This window comes from Truncatella angustata (genome assembly GCF_020726525.1).
Source record: "Truncatella angustata strain MPI-SDFR-AT-0073 chromosome Unknown BKA67scaffold_4, whole genome shotgun sequence".
Classification (NCBI taxonomy): domain Eukaryota; kingdom Fungi; phylum Ascomycota; class Sordariomycetes; order Amphisphaeriales; family Sporocadaceae; genus Truncatella; species Truncatella angustata.
This window is the reverse complement of record NW_025763384.1, coordinates 3,387,530-3,411,238: the sequence shown is the minus strand read 5'-3', so window position 1 is coordinate 3,411,238 and position 23,709 is coordinate 3,387,530. Positions and strand designations below refer to the sequence as shown.

General features: G+C 46.2%; 7 protein-coding genes across 7 annotated transcripts; 3 read left to right on the top strand and 4 right to left on the bottom strand.

Moving 5' to 3' along the window:
- Positions 1 to 626: 626 nt before the first annotated feature.
- BKA67DRAFT_516715 (ATPase) lies at positions 627 to 2,212 on the top strand (the record flags this gene model as incomplete). The annotated part of the gene is made up of 3 exons (XM_046097842.1): positions 627 to 1,490; positions 1,548 to 1,757; positions 1,826 to 2,212. 3 exons carry the CDS (start codon positions 627 to 629, stop codon positions 2,210 to 2,212), a joined length of 1,461 nt encoding a protein of 486 aa, XP_045959034.1.
- Positions 2,213 to 6,364: 4,152 nt separating this feature from the next.
- Positions 6,365 to 8,344, bottom strand: BKA67DRAFT_566167 (RTA1 like protein-domain-containing protein). Its single transcript, XM_046102859.1, has 3 exons — positions 7,501 to 8,344; positions 7,234 to 7,408; positions 6,365 to 7,180 (listed from the first exon to the last, which is right to left on the bottom strand). The coding sequence occupies exons 1-3, from the start codon at positions 7,993 to 7,995 to the stop codon at positions 6,834 to 6,836; spliced, it is 1,017 nt and encodes a 338-aa protein (XP_045959033.1). The 5' UTR covers positions 7,996 to 8,344; the 3' UTR covers positions 6,365 to 6,833.
- Positions 8,345 to 10,366: 2,022 nt separating this feature from the next.
- Positions 10,367 to 10,859, top strand: BKA67DRAFT_517697 (thiolase-like protein; the record flags this gene model as incomplete). The annotated part of the gene is made up of 2 exons (XM_046097930.1): positions 10,367 to 10,552; positions 10,599 to 10,859. Coding segments are annotated over 2 exons (447 nt in total), but the record flags the coding sequence as incomplete, so codon positions are not given.
- A 4,631-nt stretch (positions 10,860 to 15,490) lies between these two features.
- BKA67DRAFT_566160 (uncharacterized protein) lies at positions 15,491 to 16,603 on the bottom strand. Its single transcript, XM_046102858.1, has one exon. It carries the CDS (start codon positions 16,401 to 16,403, stop codon positions 15,867 to 15,869), a length of 537 nt encoding a protein of 178 aa, XP_045959031.1. The 5' UTR covers positions 16,404 to 16,603; the 3' UTR covers positions 15,491 to 15,866.
- On the bottom strand, positions 16,442 to 16,728 carry BKA67DRAFT_659036 (uncharacterized protein; the record flags this gene model as incomplete). Its single annotated transcript, XM_046107387.1, has 2 exons — positions 16,442 to 16,622; positions 16,688 to 16,728. 2 exons carry the CDS (start codon positions 16,726 to 16,728, stop codon positions 16,442 to 16,444), a joined length of 222 nt encoding a protein of 73 aa, XP_045959030.1.
- Positions 16,729 to 18,833: 2,105 nt separating this feature from the next.
- BKA67DRAFT_536060 (uncharacterized protein) lies at positions 18,834 to 19,850 on the bottom strand (the record flags this gene model as incomplete). Its single annotated transcript, XM_046100101.1, has 5 exons — positions 18,834 to 18,989; positions 19,047 to 19,121; positions 19,174 to 19,308; positions 19,355 to 19,621; positions 19,812 to 19,850. The coding sequence occupies 5 exons, from the start codon at positions 19,848 to 19,850 to the stop codon at positions 18,834 to 18,836; spliced, it is 672 nt and encodes a 223-aa protein (XP_045959029.1).
- Positions 19,851 to 21,129: 1,279 nt separating this feature from the next.
- On the top strand, positions 21,130 to 23,569 carry BKA67DRAFT_624055 (fungal-specific transcription factor domain-containing protein; the record flags this gene model as incomplete). Its single annotated transcript, XM_046105517.1, has 2 exons — positions 21,130 to 21,607; positions 21,671 to 23,569. The coding sequence occupies 2 exons, from the start codon at positions 21,130 to 21,132 to the stop codon at positions 23,338 to 23,340; spliced, it is 2,148 nt and encodes a 715-aa protein (XP_045959028.1). The 3' UTR covers positions 23,341 to 23,569.
- Positions 23,570 to 23,709: the final 140 nt, after the last annotated feature.

Below are 23,709 nucleotides of genomic sequence, written 5' to 3'. Positions count from 1 at the left end.
TGCTCGATGCGCCATCGATCATCCCACTAACGTTACTACAAGATCTGGACATTTGCCATTGACCTTACTGTCCCACCTTGAAACAGGCCAATCTCACGGGATAAGGGCTAAATATCAAGTCGTTTTCGAATTATTCATGTATATATGCCAGGATGCTCGACGAACCCTGGCACCTGGCAGTACCTACATGTTGTAGTGGCGCCGTGAAGCTGTCCCCGCATTTCATGCCACTTCGACTCGATCCCCCGGGGCGATGCAACATCAAGTGGTTGGGGTAATCAGCGAAGGATGGCGCCAGGCAGCCGAATTCCTACGGCTTACGGAGCCACTATCCCATGGCTTCTCAGTAGTCAATTCCCCAGCTTTGGCAATTACAATAATCAATTTTCTCTTTTTATCAAGCTTTCGCACAAGTCACAGTCACGATGAACCGAATGGAAACCAATCAGAACCAAGCGGTGGATCTATCATGGAGAGGGATGAGTGAGCAGAGCATGTTGCTTGAGCTTCAGAGACGTCGGCAACAGGCCGAGCTTTTGACAGCTCACTCGGCACGAACGGGTGAGCCGCAACTGGATCAGAATATCCCGGCAGATCTGTCATGGAGAGGAATGAGTGAGCAGAACATGTTGCTGGGGCTCCAGACACGTCAGCAACAGGCGGACGTCTTGACCCACCCGGGGCCATTAGGCGAGCCGGAATCTACCAGCAAAGACCACGGCGAAGATGCCACCACGAGAGCCTACTTCAAGCATAGCAGTGCGCGACGCACCAATACGGATGCATATATCACTGCCGCACTCACGAAGCAATACCCCAACCTGGAGATTGTTGTTACGCCTGCTGGAAATGTCAATCTACTGAGCTATGCGACAGCAGGCAATGCCAGCTTTGAACCGTTGCAGGACAGCACCAGCGGCCTGCCTGACTCTTTACAACTGGATCTCTACATCCCGCCCACCCGCCGGCTAGATGGCGCGTTGGGTGGTTTGGGCGAGATGACCTTGTTCGGCAAATACCTGTACAAGTGGAAGGACGATGATTTTATTGTCTATCTCATCGACGGACGAGATGGTCAACAGCCGTATCCAGTCGTGTCCAACTACTATATCCTCACATCTAACAAGCGCAAAGCGCATCAGCTGATTCTGGAGGCTGGGCGTTGGAATGCGGATCTACACGATGAGGTCTGGGTCTTCGACGGCGGGTATTGGCAGAAGAGCAAGGAGCTTTATGACTCAATCAGAAACGCCACCTGGGAAAGTGTCATCTTGAGCTCCGAGATGAAGAATAACATCATTGACGATCACCTGTCCTTCTTCAATTCACGCGAGACATACACACATCTCAAAGTTCCATGGAAGCGAGGTATCATCTACTACGGACCGCCGGGCAACGGAAAGACAATCAGCATCAAGGCGATGATGCGTACACTTTACGACCACGAGCCAACACCTATCCCAACCCTCTACGTACGGAGTCTCTTCTCGGTGCGTGCTATTTCCGTCGTAAGTCTCTTAACCTGAAACAAGCTGATAGGCAATCAGTATGCCGGCCCAGAGTACTCAATCAAGCAGGTCTTCGGCAAGGCCCGCGAGTTCGCGCCATGTTATCTCGTATTCGAGGATCTGGACTCCATCATCAACGATAGCGTCAGAAGTTATTTCCTGAATGAAGTCGACGGCTTGAAGAGTAACGACGGTATCTTCATGGTCGGAAGCACGAACCATCTTGAGCGGTTAGACCCTGGTATTTCGGTAGGCAGATCTTTGCAACACCTCCAATTCACGAAGTACAAGAAAGTCGTTATTAACAATGTGTTCAGAAACGACCGTCCCGATTCGACAGAAAATACTTGTTCCCCAACCCTGACCACGATGAGCGTGTCGCATATTGTCACTTTTGGCAGAAGAAGCTCGCAGATAACAAAGAGGTCGAGTTCCCGGATAGACTGTGCCCCGCGATTGCCGAGATTACCGATAAATTCAGTTTCGCATACATACAGGAAGCCTTCGTGGCTGCACTTCTTGCAATTGCTCGAAGGTCAAAGAGTGATAAGCCAAACCCGCGAGGACTCATGGAGAACCTAGAAGACGACTGGATTGGCATCGATACTCATGATGACGATCTAGAAAATCTCATACTGTGGGTTGAAATCAAAAAGCAAGTCCAAGTCTTGCGGGACGGCATGAGAGAGGGAAACAGAGTATAGGCCAATCAGGTTTTCCATAGCATCCGAGAGTTAGTATCGGAAAAACAGTTGCTGTATCTCTCACTTGATCTTATTCAACTCTGATCGCCCTTGGCCAATGCCATGGTCAAGTCTTGTTGGGCAGTTAAATAAGAACACTGTCGATATACCAACGCGAGCAACGTTAAGATCAAGTAGAAATCCCCAATCCCGCAGGCTATATGATAGTCAGCGATGGTCCGGCAAATATTGTGTAGCAGGCTCGTGTGGCAAGGCACAAAGACTATGGTGGGTTTTGTTTCAAGATGTATGCGCTTATGCTCCAAAGTTTTCGGAGAGATTCTTGGAGAGGTATGTAGGAAATAATCTGTCAGGACGAGTTGGGTATTGTAACAGAGAATTGTGGTGAAAATTCTGTTCACGATTTTCAAGCTTTTCATCTGAGGCTTGAAATGTTTATATTTCATCAATCTTTTGTTTAATTATGTTCATGCAGGTCTCACCGAGCCACCCTAAGATGATAATGTACGAGGGTATTGCAAGACTCCTGATTTTGCTCTGGCATTATAAGTGAACAAACATTATTTTGTAACAGATACACGTACGATTTACAACGGCCGCAACGGCATGATTCACCTTTCTCGACTTATATAACGTAGAAAACGTGAATAAACTTTGCGCGTCCGATTTCAAACTCCGTATTATAACATCAGTCTATATATCACGTTATATAGCAACATGTCTCCTTCTGTTTCGAATTTGAACTCGGATTAAACGCAGGAATTTCAGAGGCGTGCTGGTGAAATGTGCGAAAATCGAGAAGACATGTCTTTCGCCTGACGTGTTCTCGTACAATCGAGGAACGAGGTGACAAACCATTGAACCAAAACTAATCACAGTCGACGTCCAATCCAGTCAGCACATGCGCGTTGGTGGCTGGCTGGATTGGTAACTGCTGTCGTGTATCCGGATGGGGTAATACGCAGCTAAGGGACTGTTATGCGGCGCCCTACTTGTATGAGACTTTGTTACGTATTCTAAGAATACCACCAGTACGAAAAATTTCTTTCGGCAAAGGCGACCGACAAATTGATTCTAATGAGCTTGAGAAAGAGCTCTCTATTTCCCCAGAAATTGACGTGATAGGCGTCGAATCGAGCGACATCCTCTCGATAAGGCCAATCTTTGCATCAAGATTGTCGATAGGGAGTCGGCAGTCTTAGGGTTGGACAAGGATTTTACCATACGGATCGACGGCTATTACAAGACAATGCGTCAATTCTCGGATCCAAAAGAACCTCGCTATTAACCTGTGATAAATTTAACGAGACTCATTAACGAGGTACTTCAGAAGGGCAAGCGACAGAATGCAAGTAGGAATGATGTAGTTCCAACCATGCTTGAAAGCTTCGCACATCCTAATTTCAAACAATACAAAGATCGCCACCCTTTACCTCTTCTTAGCACTTGCACCTAGCTTCTCGATAATCACGTTTACACCGAATGGTTAAATAACGTCGATTTTTATCTTTTGTGGGTTTCGGCACACCCCGGCTATGATAAGTTAGTTACTACATCACACCTTGCTAAGACTCGGATAAGAATAAGTTAGGATAGTAAAGTTGACCTATGTTATTTCTTCTTCAAAATCGACTATCACGACTAACGAAGTGCTGTGGTAGGTCTCTAGGGTTCCTTCAGCCTTTCGATCGTCACCCTACTTTAAAAAGTTCGCGGCTGAAAATCCTCGAAAATCGGAGCGTAAAGAGCATCGAAATCCTTTGGGAAGTTTTTGTCAAACTTGTTCTCAAGCGTCATACAATATACAACGCAACAGCACAATGCACCTTTGTCATCCTCGATGGGCTTGACGAGTGTGAAATATACTTAGACTCATACTGTAGCTCAATACATATGGTATATTAGGTTTAGCAGCCATTAATGCACAGACACTGCGCATGGTCTTATAAAACATATGTGACTTCCTTAACTCTTAAATTTGTCTGAATGTAGTGCTTGAGTTATAGCTATTTTAAATAGCACATATACTCGATCTATATTAAGCGCTGTTTTAATTATAACCGAAAATAGCATATCTACAACCGTTGTGCATATCTTCGAAGTTTTGCACATCTCGAAAGAAACTATAAGCCCGGTACTAGTATTTGCAATAAAAGAAATTAGTATTTTGATCAAGCCGCATAGTGGATTTTAATATGACCTAATCTTCTCTTTCTAATCATCACAAGCTAAGCATCATCTTCATTACATCAGGCTTTTTAATATGCCAGCTCAGGTATACTTAGCCACAGTTCACGGCTGCTTAGAGATAACTCTGGGCATACTGTCAAAAGCTCAGTTTCTAATGTGGAAGTAGAATTAGCAAGGTTAATCTTCAAAAGGGTTCACATCAAGGGTGTTAAGTCGTATCTATACCCTTCTAACGATTAACGTAGACATGTTATCGAACTAAGCAGCTGCATGATAAGAGCTCTCAACAGGAACAACCATGATTTCTGTGGCCGTGGGTGATGGTTAAAAGCTATGCGCGTCAGATAATGTGCACCGCCGTGTTTGTATTCCGGCGAAGCTATTGCACGTCCTCTGAAATTCTTTCCCCGCTTCCTTCTTCCTGCGACGATCGAAACAAAAATGGCCCCTCTTGAAACCAAGCAGATCACGCCTCGATCAATACCAGAACAAATATCACATACGACGAAGCGAAGCTTTATATCACCCAAACCGCCTTTCCTTTCATCATACGACCTCTTTCCCGAAAAACTGAACACAATCGCCAAAATGACTAATCTAGGCCAATCCACGAAAGTTCAAAAGATGCCATAGAGGCTAAGAAGAAGACCGAGAAGGAGAGAAAGAAAACGGATGCTTAGGAGGAAGTCTCAAAGAGCCAGGCGGATGTCAATGAACAGAATGAGAATGAGGAGGAAGACGCGCCCTGTCCGCCAGAGGAGGGGTCTCAAACCTGTGGGTTCCAGTGCAATGGACGGTCCCCCGGAAGAGTTCAAAATCTCAGCTTCAGAAGGAGGGATAACTTGTACCTTCACAGAACCCACCTCCGTTGCATTCCGCAGCTTGTCCAGGAATATACCGCAAGCGATAGCAAGACTACAGGTACGTATAGCATGGCTCTCACAACAAGCAGGAGCTTGCACTACCAGAACGACCGCCAGTCAGAGGATATCAGGACGCAACTGAGGCGTGCCACCAAGGACTCATAAACGCTGGAAAGACAGGAAGGAACCAAGAGTAAGCTTGAGGAGAGGAATGAGCGTCCGTAAGACCAGAAACACGTTGCTATTGAGGCACATTTTGTCCCGGAGAATCGTGGTGGTGAGCGTTGTAGACGTGGTCGTATAAATGGAGGTCGAGATGCTATGAGCGGATTCAATGATATAATACAGATACCACAAAGCCAAACAGAGGCAACTCTCTGTTTAAAATAGAAAAAGTTTGCAAGAAATAAATGAATAAATTACTTAGTTGAGTATTAGTTTCAAAGCTTATCCGGTATCGGACTGCTATTGGGTATATAAGGGCTATAATCCTCCATATGAGATAGATTAGGGCTCAGTGCGTCATAACTAGCACCCTAGCACTCCCTTACAATACTACGTCTGACAATTAGTCAATAGCTATGTGTGCGGTAGCACACTTGTTATATACATGTTAGGTGGCTGGGCCCATGTTTCAACGGGAAGACCTGAGTCACCGTCCCTTGCTCTCGTTTACTAGTTGATTGAGGTTCACAATATCGTTGTTCCAACGAGGAGCAGGTGCGACTCAAACTCGCCGTGGTTTCGGCTGCCATTTGAAAGTATGTCCCTAAAGGCTTGCCCATACATATTAAGCGAAAGCCTTAGTAGAATCGCAATGTTGATGAAGGAATAGAAAATAATACCCTGCAAGACTAGAACAGAGTGGACCCTCGCAAACCTTTACGCAGTATAATCATCTCGGACTTAAAGATCTTCGCCACGCCCCTGGCTACATTAGCCCACGATTCCGTATGAAGGTCAACTCGCAGGGTGGAAGGATCGCGACAGAAGTATGGTACATCCCAAGATTAGCTACTATCGATAGTTCAAGGCTTAATATTGCTTGAATTGGTGCTTTTATCGGTAAGTAAAGTACTGCTCATAGCAAAACACACACCCCGAGGCACTCATCCAATAATAGGAATTGATATTGTGTCAGTACTCTCTAATCAATGGTTTGTACCAACGATCACTTCACAGCCTTAATGACGTAGTATTGGGGTGGTGAAATATGTGACGTGATGTGATGTAGGTAATTGAAAGAATGACAAGAGTTCTGAGGACGAGAGCTCAAGCTCATGGAGTTGGATCCACATCACCATAAAGCCGCGACACCATCCAAATCTCTTCTATTCGAAAGATATGAGGACAGCTTGTGCAATAATCTTCATACATGACGAAGTACTAGACAATGTAGCTCATGTTAGAAAGATTATGATGGATGATGCTCGATGTTCTCATGTCCCTTCATATGTGTCCTTGTTGTGAAGCGAAGGTCCCTGGTTGCTCCCAATAAGCTCCACCAAGCCCGGGCCACAATAATAGAACAAAGCGTCTGAAATTACAAGAATGATCGCCTATTCAGATTAACATTTTTGGGAATGGGTTCGACTCGCGACGGCTACGGCTTCAGATGCCATAGGTTCTACTTTCTCGCTGCCCTCCGAGCCTCCAGCAACGATTGATTGTGGATCTTCTTGATCGCCTATGGCCTTGGGTGTGCGGAACCGGAATCTAGCATCGTTCCATCGCTTCTGAAATCCATACCCCGGATGCCAAACAGTTATACACATTGTTGCAAGAATGACCATGACTCCATCTAGAATCATGAACTGGACCTCATTGTTTGCCAACTTCCCCGAGAACCCCTCGCTGAGCTCTACAGACCGGAAAACCGTTCGTATGAATAATAGTGTCGTTGCTATGAATAGTGCTTTCCGATCGTCAGCTTCTAGGACGGATGATGTTGAGTTCTTGGGTACATACAGCATAGGAACAACTTAAATCTTTTGCTGTTCACGAGGTCGGCGAACTCCGGATTACGCAAACCTGGATATTTTTTGACGCGCCACAGAAATTCAAGGCTGCATGCAGTGAATGCAAACAAACTGGCGACTTGAAACGAGAGACCTGCGATAAGAACATGTGTTCCAAGATCGATCTGCAAGTGTCGATGTGTCTGTCAGCATTGGCTTCAGGGAGCTACGAGCATGGAAAGTGGATCAAGCAAAGACCAATGAAGGCGTATAGTACCATAGTTTGATTAGTGATAGGTGTCGATGCAGCGATACCTCCACCGACCGCTTGAATACAGAGACTGATGATATCGCATCCCATGAAAATGATAGTGTAAGTTCGAGGCTTGATCCGACTTATATCTTCCCCATAGACTACGACGATCCGGCCGAGGCTCAAATAGATGGCGGCCGCAATGAACACGGGGCCGATGGTCAAACAGATCAGGTACCACAAGAAGTATGCTCTGTCGAACGGATTGGTATGCAGGAGTATTCGAGCGATGTAACCGAGGGCTTCCGTCGCCAGGCCAAGGAGTATCGATACTGCCATGAGTCCCGTTTTGTAATATATGCCCAGAGCAAGTTGACAAATTGCGAAGAGCACGATGATAGCCAAGAAGAGCGCGTTTCCTGGTATGCTCGGCTGGTAATGAACATAGCCCCATTCTTCCACGTCGCAAGTGCCCAGCTGGCAGACGAAACCTGGGACGTAATCGTCTGGGACGGTCATTATGAATTGAGCCCTACGATGCTTCTGGTTTGATTCAAAACGGAACCAATTGAGGTAGAATATCTCCTGGCTATCAGTATTATGAATCAGTCGACATCTGGAGAGTCAAGGACCCGAGAACTTAGATTGTAGGCAAATAAAGAAGGATTTCGTTGGGTCTGCTTCTGGGTCCCAATCCTTTGCGAGATGGCCGACTGTTCTCTGGATCCGGGACCTGCATCCAAGTTGCTGTTTAGTTGTGCGCAGGCATCAAAGCAAACGGTATCTAACCTCTCCAGGGGGGTTGAACAGAATTGTGAGTTAGACTACCGGATACGCGGGTAAGATCTTGATTGGAGGACCTCAACAGATGTAAAGTTGGGCTGGGGTGATATGGTTTCATTGGTATTGGCAAGCTTCGTGGGGTGCCGCGAGCTAGCTAAAATTGCGGATCATCGTGCCGTAACGCTTGGACTTGAGAACGAAGATCCTTCGCTCAGATCGCTGCGCCGCATCGCCTGGCTCAAGCCTCTCCTCATCCGAGCCTCGAAGGGGCGTGACGCGTCTCATTATGGATCCCACCATAAACTGTGGCATCTCGTAAGAGTCTGCGAATAGAGTATTCATTGTGTCAGGAGTCCAGGTTGAAAATGTAGGCTGATAATGTATCCAGATGGCACTGTTTCTCTCCTGATGGATCTACGGCGGTCATATCATCGCCCTGAGAATCTACCGCACTATTAACAAGATAGAAGTGTCATCTCGCAACCGCTTACGAAGTGTCAGATGTTATCCCAGACCCCCAGAAGGCCCATTCTCAGAATCATCTATGACATAGGCCGCCTTGGACCGCACTTGTCTCTCATCTCACTCATTATCTATTCCTCTGCGAAAAAAAGTGCCAGAAGTGATGGATCCTTCGTCCGTATCCCGCTAACGATGTTTCTCCCTGAAGCTGAGGCAGCCGGGAGGAGGGATCGTAATTTGCCAGGGCTTGCATCTACCCTGAGCTGGCTGTCTTGCAGCAATCTTTTTTCTTCATTCTAGCGAGCACGTTGCCCCATGTTTCTTGTCTGTTGAGTGGATTCTATTAATACTGTGGTAAGATGGCATTGAGAATATGGTCAGACGTGAATGTATCTATCTTGAAATAGATTGATGCTGTAAGGGATCGCCGGATGGAGAGAAAATTGGGCTGGACTTCTAGGTAATTCAATATGGATGGAGATCCTGTTGCCTGCTACTCATGATTGAATCTCGAGACAGTCTCTGCTCTTACATCATGGGTGACCTCTCCACCGACTTCTAACCTGTCGCCGCGTCTCCTTTACACTCTTCCTTGTAACATTATTTATGTACGGTATCAACGAATTAAGTTGCTATCAATTATATGCTCACTGTTGTACTTGTTGGGTTCTTTTTTCGGCCTACACCTGATTTGTATTTCCCCTTAGAGTGGTTTTACCGGCAAATATGCCCGAGCATATTCCCTTCGTATTACCATAATTAGTATGGCATGCCGTCTCCCGGGTGGCTCAGACAATCCAGACAAGCTCTGGGACATGCTTTCCGAGTGACGAAGTGGCTGGCGTGATATCCCGGTGGACCGATGGAACAAGGATTCGTTGTATCATCCTGATCCCGAGACGAAAGAGGCCATCGATATCGAGAGCCTCTAATTCTTGGATCAAGACATCGGAGCTTTTGATACGCGTTTCCTCAACATACACCCTCATGAAGCTTATTGTCAGACAATAGCGTTGCAATGGAGTGCTAGGATGCTAGTATTGACGCGCTGAGTCCTACTATCTAACATATATGGATGATTTCAGCCCTTATATACCCAATAGAAGTCCGACACCGGGTAAGCTGACATTTATTGTCTTGAGCCACGACAACGCATCTCCCTGGACACGACATAAGAGGCGCTCGAGAACGCCGGGCAGACACTAGAGGGCATTGAACGCTCTGATACATCTGCCCACTTCAAGGATTATGCCATTGATTAATTGCTTCGTGTCCCACGTGTGAATCTGCGGGCGCGGCCAAACCATCTACTCCTATCACATTGTATGTAGCAGATACAATATGCTAATTTGCACACTTTCAGTGTTAAGCGCATGGGTTGCAAGAACATATCTAGAATACTTAAGTTTCATATGATTGGCACACGAATTATAATTGTCTCCAATATAATTAATTACGGGTTTGATCTCAGGGGCTTCTTGAGTATAGTGGACAATGGGTTGCTCAGGAAGCATGGTGGCATTGCACCAGGCATGCCATGCACTTCGAGCAAGGGAACCAAAGATAGCCATTGCTGCTGGAACTCAATTGGTCTTAACTCCTGATCAGATCATTACCATGGGCAGTATGGGGTAACTTCGTTGTGAGTCTGATTCTAGAGCGTCTTGATGATGCTGTCAGAGATAATGACAAAGTTCGTGCCATCATCAGAAATTCTGGTATGAACCAGGACGGTAAGATGGCAGGAATCTCGCTCCCCAACCCTGTTGCTGAAGCAAATCTCATGCGACTTGTTCATCTAAATGCCGGTCTGGACCTGCGAAAAAGGTATGTGTTGATGCAGGTGGAACGGGAAGACAAAATGGTGAGAAACTCAGCACCACTACCCTCGAACAGACTCTAAAACTATGACACGCGATAGTATAGAAGTATCGACCATGGCAGAAGTGTTCTGCACAGAGATCAGACGTGTAGACAATGTCTATATTGGCTCTATCAGGTCGAACATTAGGCATCTAGAAGCCTCAAGCGGTGTTGCTGGGTTGCTCAAGACGATTATAATCTTGAAGCACAGAATGCTCCCACTTAATATTAAATTTATCAAGCCAAGCCCACGCTGCAATTCGAGAAGCGGATGATCAAGGTGTGAATTGAACGAATGTACTTAGATATTCCTATTATGTATCCCAGATTGCGACAGAAATAGTACTTCTTCCATCAACAGGTCCAAGGTAAGTCTCTGTCAGTTCATTCGAGTACGGCAGGACCAACATCCGTGTATTCCTAGAAGCTCCATCTACCTACAACAACATGTAAAATTCTATAGCAGCATCCCTGTTTTCACTGGAAGACACGCAAATGAGTTTCAAGACCAAACTTTAGAGCTTGCAATTTCTAACAGACAACCAAAAGCCGAAAAAGTAATGAGACGATCTCTTTGACACCGAATGACAGGGGTGAATATTCGAAGATAACAACAGAGTCTACACTAGAGAAGACATCTCATAGCCTCCCAGCAATTTTTCAGAGAGTCGATACTCATGTCAGATAGGATTCTGCAAAGTCTTAGAGTTAATTAGAGTCGTGTCTACATATCTGCCATGATCCATCTGCAATAAATGGCAATACTGCGACGAGAATTGAGCGCCACTTCATCGCACATTAATGTATATTCTCGTCATGTAGGACCCACGATCGCATTAGCTTTATTGGTTACAGTAAATGCGTCAAATCAGCACGGGCCGACAAGTCAGGGTAAAAGAACGCGGCAGACTTTGATCTAACCTAATTGGTTCATCTTTGTTTCAGCTCATGCGCGAAAAGCAAAAAAAGGCTTAACGATCAACACGATCGTGCCTGCAGTCATGCTCAAATGCAGCCTCGTCCTACCTTGCTTGGAAACAACGCTCTGAATATCGAAGATGTTGATGCCGACTCCTTCGCTCGTCGAATCGCAATGCTACTACATAATCTTCTACACCAGCATAGTTTGACGACCATTATCACGCTATCAACTTTTCGTGCGTAATACTCGCAGAGGTCAACTGAGCGCCAAAGCTGATACTTCGACAGTTGACCATGCATGTGCAGAAACAACAAGTGGTGTTAAAGGTGGGGATCTACATTTTCATCATTGAGTGGCCCGCTCTTTTCTAGACAATCTCAAATGTGTATCGCAGCTGCTGTCTCGTAGATTCTCATTTGATCCGTTGCTAGAAGCGACTGTCTTTGTCCAACAGTTATATCCAATACTGCAGTGCCAATCTCAAGGCTCTTAGACTCAGAAGTAGAATGAGATCGATATCTAGTTGCCACTTGAGACGATTGCTCATCTTACGATAGAACGGGAGAGTAGTTTCGTCAAGTAGAGCTTCACCAATCCGACGAAGAGCTCCTCCGCGAATTTTGCTGATAGACACAAACGACCCATCTTTAGCCTCTTCAGACGCCATCATGTTTACCACGTAAAATCGAAAGCTCTTTTCGCTCATAGTTGTGGCTGCGACCCACTTAAAGCCGGGACAGCTGCCAAGATTACAGTTGATTGTCACCTCCTCGGGGCCTGTAGTGATCACAGGGACGTTTCTAATGTCTCTCTTATACAGAGAACTTCCAAGCTGGAAGATAGCATCAAATGAATCTAGATGATGCTAATAGGGCTACTGATCCTTCCAAGCATTATGGTTGCAAAATGGATCATCGAGAGACTCCTTGAGATAATACACGCCCCCCTCAAGCCGTACATCAAAGGCTGTAAGTTTAGCCGACTTTCACGTTGCGAAGCAGGATTTCCCTTCTTCTACGACGCTAAAATATGTTTTTACAGCCTTTCGTAGTCATGCGCACAGAAAAGCAGACAATTGCCAAGCATCTCCATGCCACTCCGAGTTTCCACATGAATATGATTCGAAAGAGTCAGAGTGACTGCGAGGTCCGACAAGAAGGAACGAAGAGCGTAAGGCTTGCTGCAAGACATTCCTTGCATGAAGCATCACGGTTGCCTTGCGCTGCTAATGCGCAGTTAATGGGGCGTCTTTCTCGAGCAATGACCGCTGCAAGGTCGACTGGTCAGTCACTGCAGCGTCACGTCAACTCCGTGATTCCGAGTTAGTGACTTGCTTTCTTCGGCGCATTCTGATGCAGCATCGCTAAAGCGGCTCGATTGATGGATGTTGTACGTTGAGGTAAACTTAAAAAGAAAATGCTCGCCCACGCCACTGCGCTGCAATGATTCGTAGAACGCGTTCGGAGTGGGCACCGGAAACACCTCATTGCAGGGTACGTGCCTAGTGTTCATACTATTGGATCTTAAACTCACAAATGCAGAGGTCAGTATCCGAATTAGTAGCTAACCCCAGACGTAAAATGGATATCTGGCAGAGTGTTAGGGATGAAAATATCTACTAATTAAGAACTTCAGGTATATCACTGATGTTCACCAGAATGTCAGCAAATAAATTGATCGCAGTGGCTTTACTTTGGTCTGAATTAAACGTCAGATGGGTTTAGATCCATTAGGATCGGGTTGCTTGTGACTTTTAGCGGCTCCGCGGTGGATACCCAGCCCTATTGAATCTCTTGGATCCCTGAACCTCTTGGATCTCCTTAGTCTTTGCCAAAGCCTAGAATGAAACGTCGCAACTGGTATCAACAACATCGAACGTACTCGTGGCGAGACTATGTTTTTGACAAGCAGCTCCCACGAGTATAGCCTTCTTCCTGATCCCGTGACCTGGCCAACCATATGTTGCGCAACGGTCAACTGCATGTAGGTAGTAAAAGCATCGGCACGCCGAGTAAAGCTCAATCAATTGATAGCACATTTGACAGTTGAACCTGATACTGAATCACCTTCCACTTGCAATATGATAAAATAATGACTAAGGATTTCTATAGTACTATGTGTTCCATCAGAGGTACCGGTTCGCATTATCGTCCTATTGGTTATGGCCTTTTGGTATGGATGAATTGCAATAAAAAACTAGTATATTAGAATGCTCCAAGTATTACTGACCAGGTATTAGACAACAGTAGACAAGCCTAAGGTGTGGAAATGCAATATTGCAAGTGTAAGACCCATAGATGAGATAGCGAGTATTAAGTGTCATCCATGACTGGAGGTAGCAACAGTACGTTGCCTTGTCCATATAAGCCGTGGGAGAGGGACATGATATGAGGGTATGTGAATCACGCTGCGGTGAGGTAGACTTACAAGCTCTGAGCAATTACCAAAAATATATTACACGCGACATGCCCATGCAGTCAGCGATCAACGGCTGAAGGTGTATCCGCCAAGATAGTGTTGGCTGGGACGCTTTCATTCGATTAGTGAAGTGTGATTCGAAAACGATATCGAGAACAGCTATGAACTGCAAGACATGTAACAACCGATATGCTGTGAATGCTGATTGTGAATGTTACACATACAATGTGATATCCGTAGAAGTGTCATTTGAGTGTTGGGAATCTCTATATACTACTCAAAGAGACTCCCGTTGAATCTTGTTTGTGTCATCTATCAGCCGTGGTTGGGGGAACTAAGCTAACGTTGCGGGGTATGGTATTGAATTGTAGAATGGTAATTGCATCCAACTTCAACTAGTCTAGTGGTGGCTAAGTGGCTAACTGCGCTAACTCGTGTTGAATTAAGTACCATATTGCACAGCTAGCAAGACTTACTAATATCTGACCATATAGGAGGGGCTGTTATTGGTTCAGTGGATCCTCCGAAGCTCCCACCAGTTTGAGATTAGTATTTCTTGCACAAATCCACACACATCACATATTTACCATTGAAGGGCTTCGGTTGGCCCCGATTTCTCAGATCCTTTTCTTGAAAATGGATGACGAGCTTGTTCGATGGCCAAAAATAAGCCGTGATGTCAGGCAATTCGTGCTTGATATGTACAATACAACGGGATAACTTCCCCTAGAATACAGGAGACCCGCCACTGCCAAAATCAAAGTGAAAATTGTCAAGCAGCTGAATTTTTCATATCAAGACCTTAAACAAGGTTTGGAACAAAGTTAACATTCGGCGAGGGACAACGCAATCTAGACCCGGTCCAGATGTTTCGAGGTCCGATTTACTTAGCGGCTCGGATCATCCTCCGAGACTTCAGCCAATCGCGTGTTTGCTCGTTGAAGCCGCGTAGGATAGACCAAAAGCCTGATTTACAGCAAGATATACAAAGAAGGATTGGTCAACCATTAGCACCCTGACTAATGATCACAGACAGCAGTACTATCGTCCTACTCGGACTAAATTGTGCCATTCCTTCGCACAGATGGGCCTCCATTATTTCTTGGCATTGCCGAAGCGACTGGTGCAACGAGGGATATTTTCCGTCGCGTTTGCAATATTGTTCGAATAACTTCGTGTGGGTATGTGACTGCAGTCGCACATGCTTTGCTAGGTGTAAGTATCATGTGGACATAGATTAGGCAGGAGCCCTGGAATAGGTATTTTCGGTGTTTTAGAGCTTGGACGGGTTGTGCTCGTGATATTTCCGACCAATTACGGACTTGAGAGTTGACAAACGATGAGGTCGGTTTATGAATGGATATTTGTTTTGTACGCTCCATTCCGTAGGCCGAGTGTGTCACATCCAGCTCCTGGCGTGCAAAGGGGATCCGCCGCTTTATTTTTCTACGTGGTATCAAATGAAGTCATTATACATACCGCCACCTTTATGATCCTATTTTTTATTTTAGTTGTAGATGGCTCTTTGTTTAGATGGCTTTGCGTCAAGCTATTTCATGTAACAGGCCCACTCAATGTACTGTGAATTGGCTATCCTATCAACAAGCATCTAATACTTGAAAAAATTAAAAGTACAATCTCCCCTCCATATGATGTCAATGGCTAACGGAACTTATTCCGAGCTCTGGAAGAAGTAGCGGGGCTACATCGAAACTTCCTACCTTTATCAGATTTGGTTGGTCGTCTGGGCCGTTACAATTTCTGGGGACCTTGCAGTTTATCGTTGTGTTGCTCCGCGATGATCTTTTCTTGATTCATCTGGGCGCATCATGATGTCCTGGCAGACCAACCAGTTGTGGAGGACTAAAACGTTTTGCGATATCCAGTCGACTAGGTTATACAGCACGCTGTCGAGCGAGCTTCCGACCTAGAAGACATGACTTTATTTCCGAGTGAAACAAAGGATGCCAGTCATGCTTTTCCAGACTCTTCCTCCCATAGGCATACTTGTATTTCCAAATTCTGTATCCCGGTTTATTATCGGGGTCTTGGGCTGCGAGGAGCCAGCCGACTCGAGAAATATAGCCAGAGAGTCGTCCACAAGAGCAGAAACGAGTCGTTGGGCCTCATATAGTTCAGAGGGCTTGGGCGGAGAGAGTATATAAGGGAGATTCAACAGATTGTCTCGTATGCGACCAGAAACATTGACCTCTCTAGGTGCCCCTGGCTCGATGTAGGATTGCATCAATCTTTCCCAGGACGAACTTATAGAATAGCGTTTAGTACTTGACATTGGGATATTAGTAGTTGATTTGGTGTATATGTCGATATATTTTTCGACGTCGACGCTAAACTCAAGATTTTCCATACAATGGTGCCGAGAGAGGAAAAGTATGAAGGCATCCCGAGTCCATGGGTTTGATGATGTGCCCAAGATAACTTCGGCAAAGACAGGCCGCCGAAATCCTATGGTACTCATAGCAATTTGCAACCGCGAGCAGATTGGCGCTGGCGAGATTAAACACCGTTGACGAAGTCAAGGCAATGTAAGAAGAGTCCACCAAATATGGCGAGGATGGGAGCAGCAGTAATAACCGATGGCGCCGGCGGCAACCAGACGCCCCACGAGTGAGCAGTGCCGCCTCTGAGGGCGTGATACCATTCATAAAACCTTCCATGTATTCGCAGTACAGCATTACTCATGAATGTTAGTTGCAACCAAGTGTCAGAATCGGTAAGGTTTGTTAGTGCATGCTAGCATACCCGCCAAGGAGCAGGTCCCACTTCTTAGAAAGTCCATACATCTCACTTAAAGCTGTCCACTTTACTTGTCCATATCTGCTCTCTCTGGGCCCATGCACATTTGTCAATGAATCACTTACTCGATAATCGTTGTAGTATATATCAACTTCTCCAGAGGCCTGCTTAGAGCTCTGCAGGAGCTCCACGAAATTTCAACTGGTTGGCATGCCCACAGCTCGGCGGTTCCGGACCCATTCTGAATCCTAAAGGCGCAGCAGGGCCATCGATGCTTTCGCACAAGTATTTCATCCGAGTGCTTCAAATGGGGATAGTCTCCATTGCGATAAATCATCGTAGTGAATTATCCTGAACTTTAACCAAAACCTCACACGGTCGAGCACATTTCTCAAAAAGCTCGTCGGGCTTTAAAGAAACGTCCAGCTGCTAAGGCAACCCAGTATCCTGTGTCATCGCGATCGGCCTGTGTAAGTACAGTATAGGACCGTGGAAACCACACATCTTATTCGAGAATGGGCATAAACTGAAGATTTCGCATTCTTCTTGGACAGGCTATTGAAGATTACTTTTCTAATTTTGATAAGTTGGTAGGGTAGAACGATCGCTCGATCGATTCCGCACCCTAGATCAAATATATAGTACGACTAACTCATTCTCTGTCACCTTCGATCGTTAATTCTTGCCGGCAACAAATTTACAGAAACTGCCCAGCTACCCATGCCAGTAACTTAATTTGCTTAGCTATTTGTATCCCAAATCTCGATCTCGGCCACTTATTTCATAGATAGCCCCCTCCCAACTCAACATGGCTGTTAACTTCGCCTTGGAGTAAAATGTAGTCCGTGCTTTAAACTTTTGAAAGTATCACAGGAGCTATTGGGGTATCATTTGGCTAGACTAGACTAACCGTTAGGTTAGTTAGAACGTGGATCCAGAGCACGAAGCCTTATTAGGCGCTGAACAAATTAAGGCCGCAAATAAACGCATAAACTAACGCTCATCGTCACAACAGCCTAGTTAAAATGGTGAAGATGGACAAATATGTGAACACAATAGCTCCAATATTCTTGCTCTTTTGCAAGCCTCCTACTCTATATTAAAAGTCGTTACCGACAACCTGACAGCTGAAAAAGCTTAGTGCGCCAGAGACATTTTGTTCGCACTTGAGGTCAAGGCCTCACATTTAGTGATATGTAAAATCGGAAGCCTCCTCTTCAAAGTGTGATTATACACTATAAGGATATTATGATACCTTACAGGCTTAGTACTAGGTTATATCAAAAACTCATTGTCGACAATCGGCTCGCCGTAGATATCTTGTGGGATAAGAAGGATAGTTCCCCGGCTTTGGACCTTTGTTACGACATCCCCCCCCCCACAAGTAACCGCTGAATTGCACCCCTATGGCGGCATTATCTGTAAGTTTTAGAATATCGATGGCTAGAAGACGTCGCGCTTCAAAGCCAGCAACTTGCTTGGCCGTACATGTGATTGGGAGAAACTTCGCGGAGTTTTGACCCTCTAATGTATCAAGGATGGAGGCCCATGCATCAGAGGCAAGCTGCGGAAGTGGTATAAGTGACATACTATTGCCTTTGGTCATGGACAGGCGATCTGTGGTGTAGTCAGCTATCAGTCTTGGGCTTTCCAGTATAAGACCCAAATACGTCCGGTTCTCTGCCCACACTTCGTAAACCCAATCGATAAATGCCTGATTCTCAGTCATGTATTGAGGGCTCGGGTCAACATTTTTTGTCTCTATTTTGTGTATTCGGTGGCTGTCGAATAGGCAGGAGAGTTAACTTACAGTTTAAGGAATAAAAGAGGTCGGATGGTCTTGTAGATTGCTGCCGACACTAGACAGACCGACGAGCAACTCGATACCCGCTTGCTCGAGGAGTGACGAAGACCCGATACATATACGACTATTAACCGACTTTATTTACCTGTTCAGTACTAAATGCCAAGCAGGCCTTAGGCGCGCGCTTCAGGTACTGAGAAAATTTGCTAGGCAAGGTTATCAGGAATGAAGGAAATAGCATACCACTCATTTGAAGGACTTGCGGGCTATGGAGAGCCCCGGTGACCAGATTATTTCTTTTTTGGCCTTAATCCAAGTAGCCCCTTCATTGTAGAGAAGTCCGCGCTTTTAAATACGGACGCCATTTGCCTTTAGCTTTGCGTCGAAGAGCACCTCATTCAGCCAGTAGCAAGTCAATATATGAAGATCAGTGCGGTCTGCCACGGGGTCGTAGTATCCGGTAACGGCATATGAACGGGTAATAGCTCTGTTTCCTAAGGCGTTCTGCACATGTTAGCATTGAACGCAGATGCATGTTTACTGATCAGTTCTGACACGTACAGGATACCAAATTATGCCGTAGGCTTTGCCACTGCCACCGTCGATCTGAGAGACTAGAATGAATTTCTCCGTACCCTGCTACTGAGGTACTTGTTATTGCCAGTCTTGATCTTGCTGGAAGGCATACAGACTTAAAGAGCCCTGGGTACTGAAATGAAGAAATACTAGCACGTGTAGGCGAGTTATCGCCGTATACACTTAGATCCCAGGTGATATTATAGTCGCATACTAGATATAGAAGGGGTTCTTGGAACATGGCACTCTGGAGCATATGAGCAATCTCGGCAAGATGGTGATTAGGCACTTACCTTCTTGAACTTGAAATAACGGATCAAGCCTTCAAACCCCCATCCAGGTTCGTCATTCAACTTGCCCCAGTTATCATAGTCACCTGCTGCTCCACGGGGCAACATCATGCGATTGATAGTCGAACCGCCGCCTACCACACAGGCGGACAAGACCTGCTTGGTCAATCCCAGTAGACCAGCTTGCGGTACGGATGTCAAGTTATACATATCCTGCACAGGGCAACCCACCATACCGCCAGCAGCAATCTCGCGACTCTGCCACTGATTCTCGAGATGTGGGTAGCATGCTGCAGGTGTGATCAAAGGGAGGAAAATGAGACTGAATGGAAAGACGCAAAGCATATTTGTAGGTATGCGAAAATTTCCAAAGCTATACCAGTCTACGATGCCTGTGGTCGGTTGAGAAATCCAAGTGGTGCAGTCTTCAGAGCCGAGCATTATACACTTCTTTATGTACCTTGGGCGGCGATTTCAGTCCGATATTGTCAAAGTACATGGTGCCCCAAGTCTACAAAAATCATTGGCTTTTGTCTGTGTATTCTTCCAATATCGCTCATGCGGTGAATATGGATTGCAGGTTCATGGTATATATGCAGAGTTCCCAGTGATGTAGACTATCAGAATACGGCAGGCTTGAGCAATTGGTTGATGATATTTGCGTTGTTGACAACGCAGGGTCTCTGCGCGGGAGCTATTTACCCCTACGGAGCATGCACATCTAAGTATGGTATTTAGAGAGTTAAAGTGAGGGGTAGCTGAAGGTTTTAGAGTCTTAGCCGTGTTGTCGAGCATGCTATACAGCCCATACCGAAATTCAAACAGTGTCAAGAGACACAATAAGCAAGGAGAGTGCACTCCAGCTCTCGGCGCATCTGATTGTCTCACAACGTTAGATACACTGACGATGTAGACATGGCGACCGCCGTAGTGTGTAATGTGAATTGTACGGGATAAGCTTTTAATAGGTAAGCACTCTAGCGGCAATGTTCGTCTGTCCGTTGCCTCCTCAGGAATGGCCATCGCTGGATAAAGCCATTCGCAAAACCGTGCAAGATTACGACAGGCCCAACGGACCATATAACGTCCGATATCAAATAAGCCTTTGGTTCAATATGCATGTCTTATATACGCGGTTCAGCTTGAAACGATTTTGAATGCGCTCAGATCATGGCATCAAAGTACAGAACCCGAGGACTGGTCGGTTTGAATACTGCCATTATTTTCTGAGCAGGGCTGAACATCATCGCAACTAATAGACACGAGGCAGACTCCTGGCCGGGCATTTCTTTTTTGGTCGCTCGAAATAGTTTGCGTTCTCAATACCTCATATTTGAAAGAGACGGAAGAGAAGCATCGCCACCTGGGGTATTTTATCGAGGCGTAAACAGGCTGGGTGTCGTTCCCACGCCAATGCGGCCCTGCAAAAGCCTAACCTAACCTTAGTTAGTTGCTAGGGAGCTCAGACGTGAGAATGCGATACAGTCACACTATATATAGTGCACCGTACTTCATGTAAACCTTCGCATGCATAATTTGCATGGATGGACAAATTGAATGGACAAATTACTGACCAATGGGAGCGAGTCCAGTATCCTTGCGATTATTATGCGTGGATCTCGGGAGGGGTCGGACGTAGTGCTTACAAGGCGGACGTTGCAGCGGCCGACTTATCGATTTCCTAACAGCACATGCTTCGGCCCGGCACCTAGGATTTGGTAAAAGTTTGCAATATCCAAGTTGATGTGCCTACCCTTCAATCTCTTTTGTTTTTAGAGATGGCTACTAACAGCCCGTACCCAGGCGGCACTGTACGCAATAATTCGCACCAGTATCAATCCACGCGACTGAAACAGAAGCGGATTCAGGTCGCCAGAGCCTGTAACGCCTGTCGGGTTCATCGCATCAAATGCGACAACAATTTTCCTTGTTCTAATTGCAAAGCAAGGAACCGGACTTGTAGTAATGACGAGAACACGAAAGTATCAACGCTGTCACAGGCCCATGGGGAGATTGGGCGCCTCCAGGTCAGAGTCAAAGAACTAGAAGCTGAGCTTCAGCGAGAGCGCGAGAATGAACAGCTTACGCCAGCCGATTCGTATCTATCGATCGCGTCTGCGCTTCCAAGTATCGATCATCGCGATGAAAAAGAGCCAAAGCAAAGGTACTGGGACGGTGTTAGACTTCGCCCAGGACGCTCACCAAATGAGACTTGGTTCGGCCCCTCGTCGCTTTATTATTATACCAATCGCTTGAGTACTTTCCTAAGTACTTCATTTCAACATCTCAATTCCACAAACAATATGGTTCCTCTATCAGCCAGCAGCAGTGCGCTCCTCGAAAGAACGGCTACTAATTTTGATGATCTGGCTCGTCATGTCGCGGCATCAGCAAATGATTTGGCATCGACAGCTGTGTATCTCACTCCGGTACAGGAGGAGTACTTCATAAATATGTTCTGGGAGACATACCACACGTCATTCGTCCCGATCGTTGACGAAAGGCAGTTCAAGAAGCACTACCAATCTTTGTGGGTTAGATCTAGCAATTTCCGCAAACCGTCAGCACTAGTCGATATTATCCTCGCCATGTGCATGCAAGTCGGCATCTCAGCATTGCCCAGCGAACGTCAGGGTGCTATTGCAGAAAACAATGATGCCACAATCGCAGGTCGATGGCACTATCGACGAGCTCAAATGTTGCTCTCGCTAGAATCCGAAAGTCCTACTATTGCAACTCTGCAATGCCATCTTCTCTGCATTGCGTATCTTTGTGGCGGCTCTTTCCACAATATGGTAGATATTGCCTGTGCCCTGTCCGTACGAACAGCTCATGCTCTTGGACTTCACCTGGAGGCTCCTGGTACCATATCCGAGCAGGAGCGACAGATGCGGAGGCGCTTGTGGTGGGCGGTCTACCTAGTCGATAGCAAGATCGGGATGAAGCTTGGCCGGCCATTCTTGCTGAGCGACCATCACGTTATGCCTGACCTACCTGGGGATGACTTAGATGCCGCCGTGGGTTCCGGATCAACCTTCGCGCCCATTGGGATGAACACCACTTGGCTGAGCTTTAATCTTCAACAAACTAAGCTTTATCAAAATGTACGGACAGCACACGTCTCCTTCTATGCCAAAGAGCCGGTACTGGATGACGGGCAGATGCTGTGGGATAACGCGCACGCGTTAGAAGACTATGCGCAGTGTCTGAGCCCACATACGCGGGACCTTGACGGGTGGGCTGCTGAAGTGCCTATGGCACTTAGGGTGAATCGAAAGAATGGCGGGCTGACATTGTCCACCGACGGAACCGAACTAGACCTCGAACAGTTTGCACCCATGTGGCTCCAGCGGCAGCGTGTGCTCTTAGAGCTGACGTACCATCACCTGTGTGTCGACCTCTATCGGCCATTGATCTCCTTAACCACAGTGTCGACTGTTGGCCTGTTAACCGAAGGCGTCGGTGCAAAGTGCGCCGCGCATGCGATAGCTCTGTCAAAAATAACGCATCAAGTCCTTTCCTCAACATCTATCTTGAATGGCTGGCATGAGGCTTTCCAATGGCAATGGAGTGCTGCCATGACGCTCATTGGATTCTTGGTTTCGTATCCACACGGATCGTTGGCAAGATCAGCGAGAGAAGCAGTCGACTTAGCAATCGCAGTGTTTGACATCTTCGGGGTAGGATTCGTGGTAGCAGCCAATGCAGCAAAGATTGCGAGGGAGCTCATCATCAGAGTTGATTCGCTAACAGATGCCAAGATTCAGAACGATGCGTTTGGAAACCGAGGAACGACCAACAACACGACAGTGGCTATGGATATGGCCATGATTGAATCACAAGCAATGACTAATTCGGCGTCTTGGACCGACAGGGCATTTGACTTCAACGACATCCAGACTAATAACGAAGGCTTCGGCACCGACCTGTTTGATATGGTTCTCGACGTAGACTTCTGGGCCGACCTTGATGTACTTTGGCCTAACTGAGTCAACCCTCTGAAGGACCAAGTCTTGGTAGAGATCATGGGTGTCTTAACAATGAATGAGGATGAGATAAAAGCGCGCCTGATGTGTTGTTTTAGAAACACAGTTGAGAATGCCCGCAATGGATGACTTGACCAAATAACGCAATTGACCAAGCATACATAGAGAGAGATATGACACATTCATGTCAGTACTATAATATACCATAACGTACCCTAAGAAGGGACATCATACTGCTAATCATCAAAGACATGTGAGGTCCTTTTGTAACATGTCCACAAAGCTCGGCTTAATGTCAATTCCTTCTAAGTCTGGAGTTGCTCCGTGGATAAAAGACCTAACCTAGTGCACTCTCGGTGGGCAGGGATTATA

Bases quoted from the DNA above. Each gene is read 5' to 3' on its own strand.
- BKA67DRAFT_566167 (XM_046102859.1), bottom strand. From the start codon at position 7,995: ATGACCGTCCCAGACGATTACGTCCCAGGTTTCGTCTGCCAGCTGGGC. The intron at 7,409-7,500 runs GTACTATACGCC...CGACACTTGCAG, and splicing joins CTATCACTAATCAAACTATG to ATCGATCTTGGAACACATGT. The intron at 7,181-7,233 runs GTATGTACCCAA...ACGATCGGAAAG, and splicing joins ATTTAAGTTGTTCCTATGCT to CACTATTCATAGCAACGACA.
- BKA67DRAFT_566160 (XM_046102858.1), bottom strand. From the start codon at position 16,403: ATGAGTACCATAGGATTTCGGCGGCCTGTCTTTGCCGAAGTTATCTTG.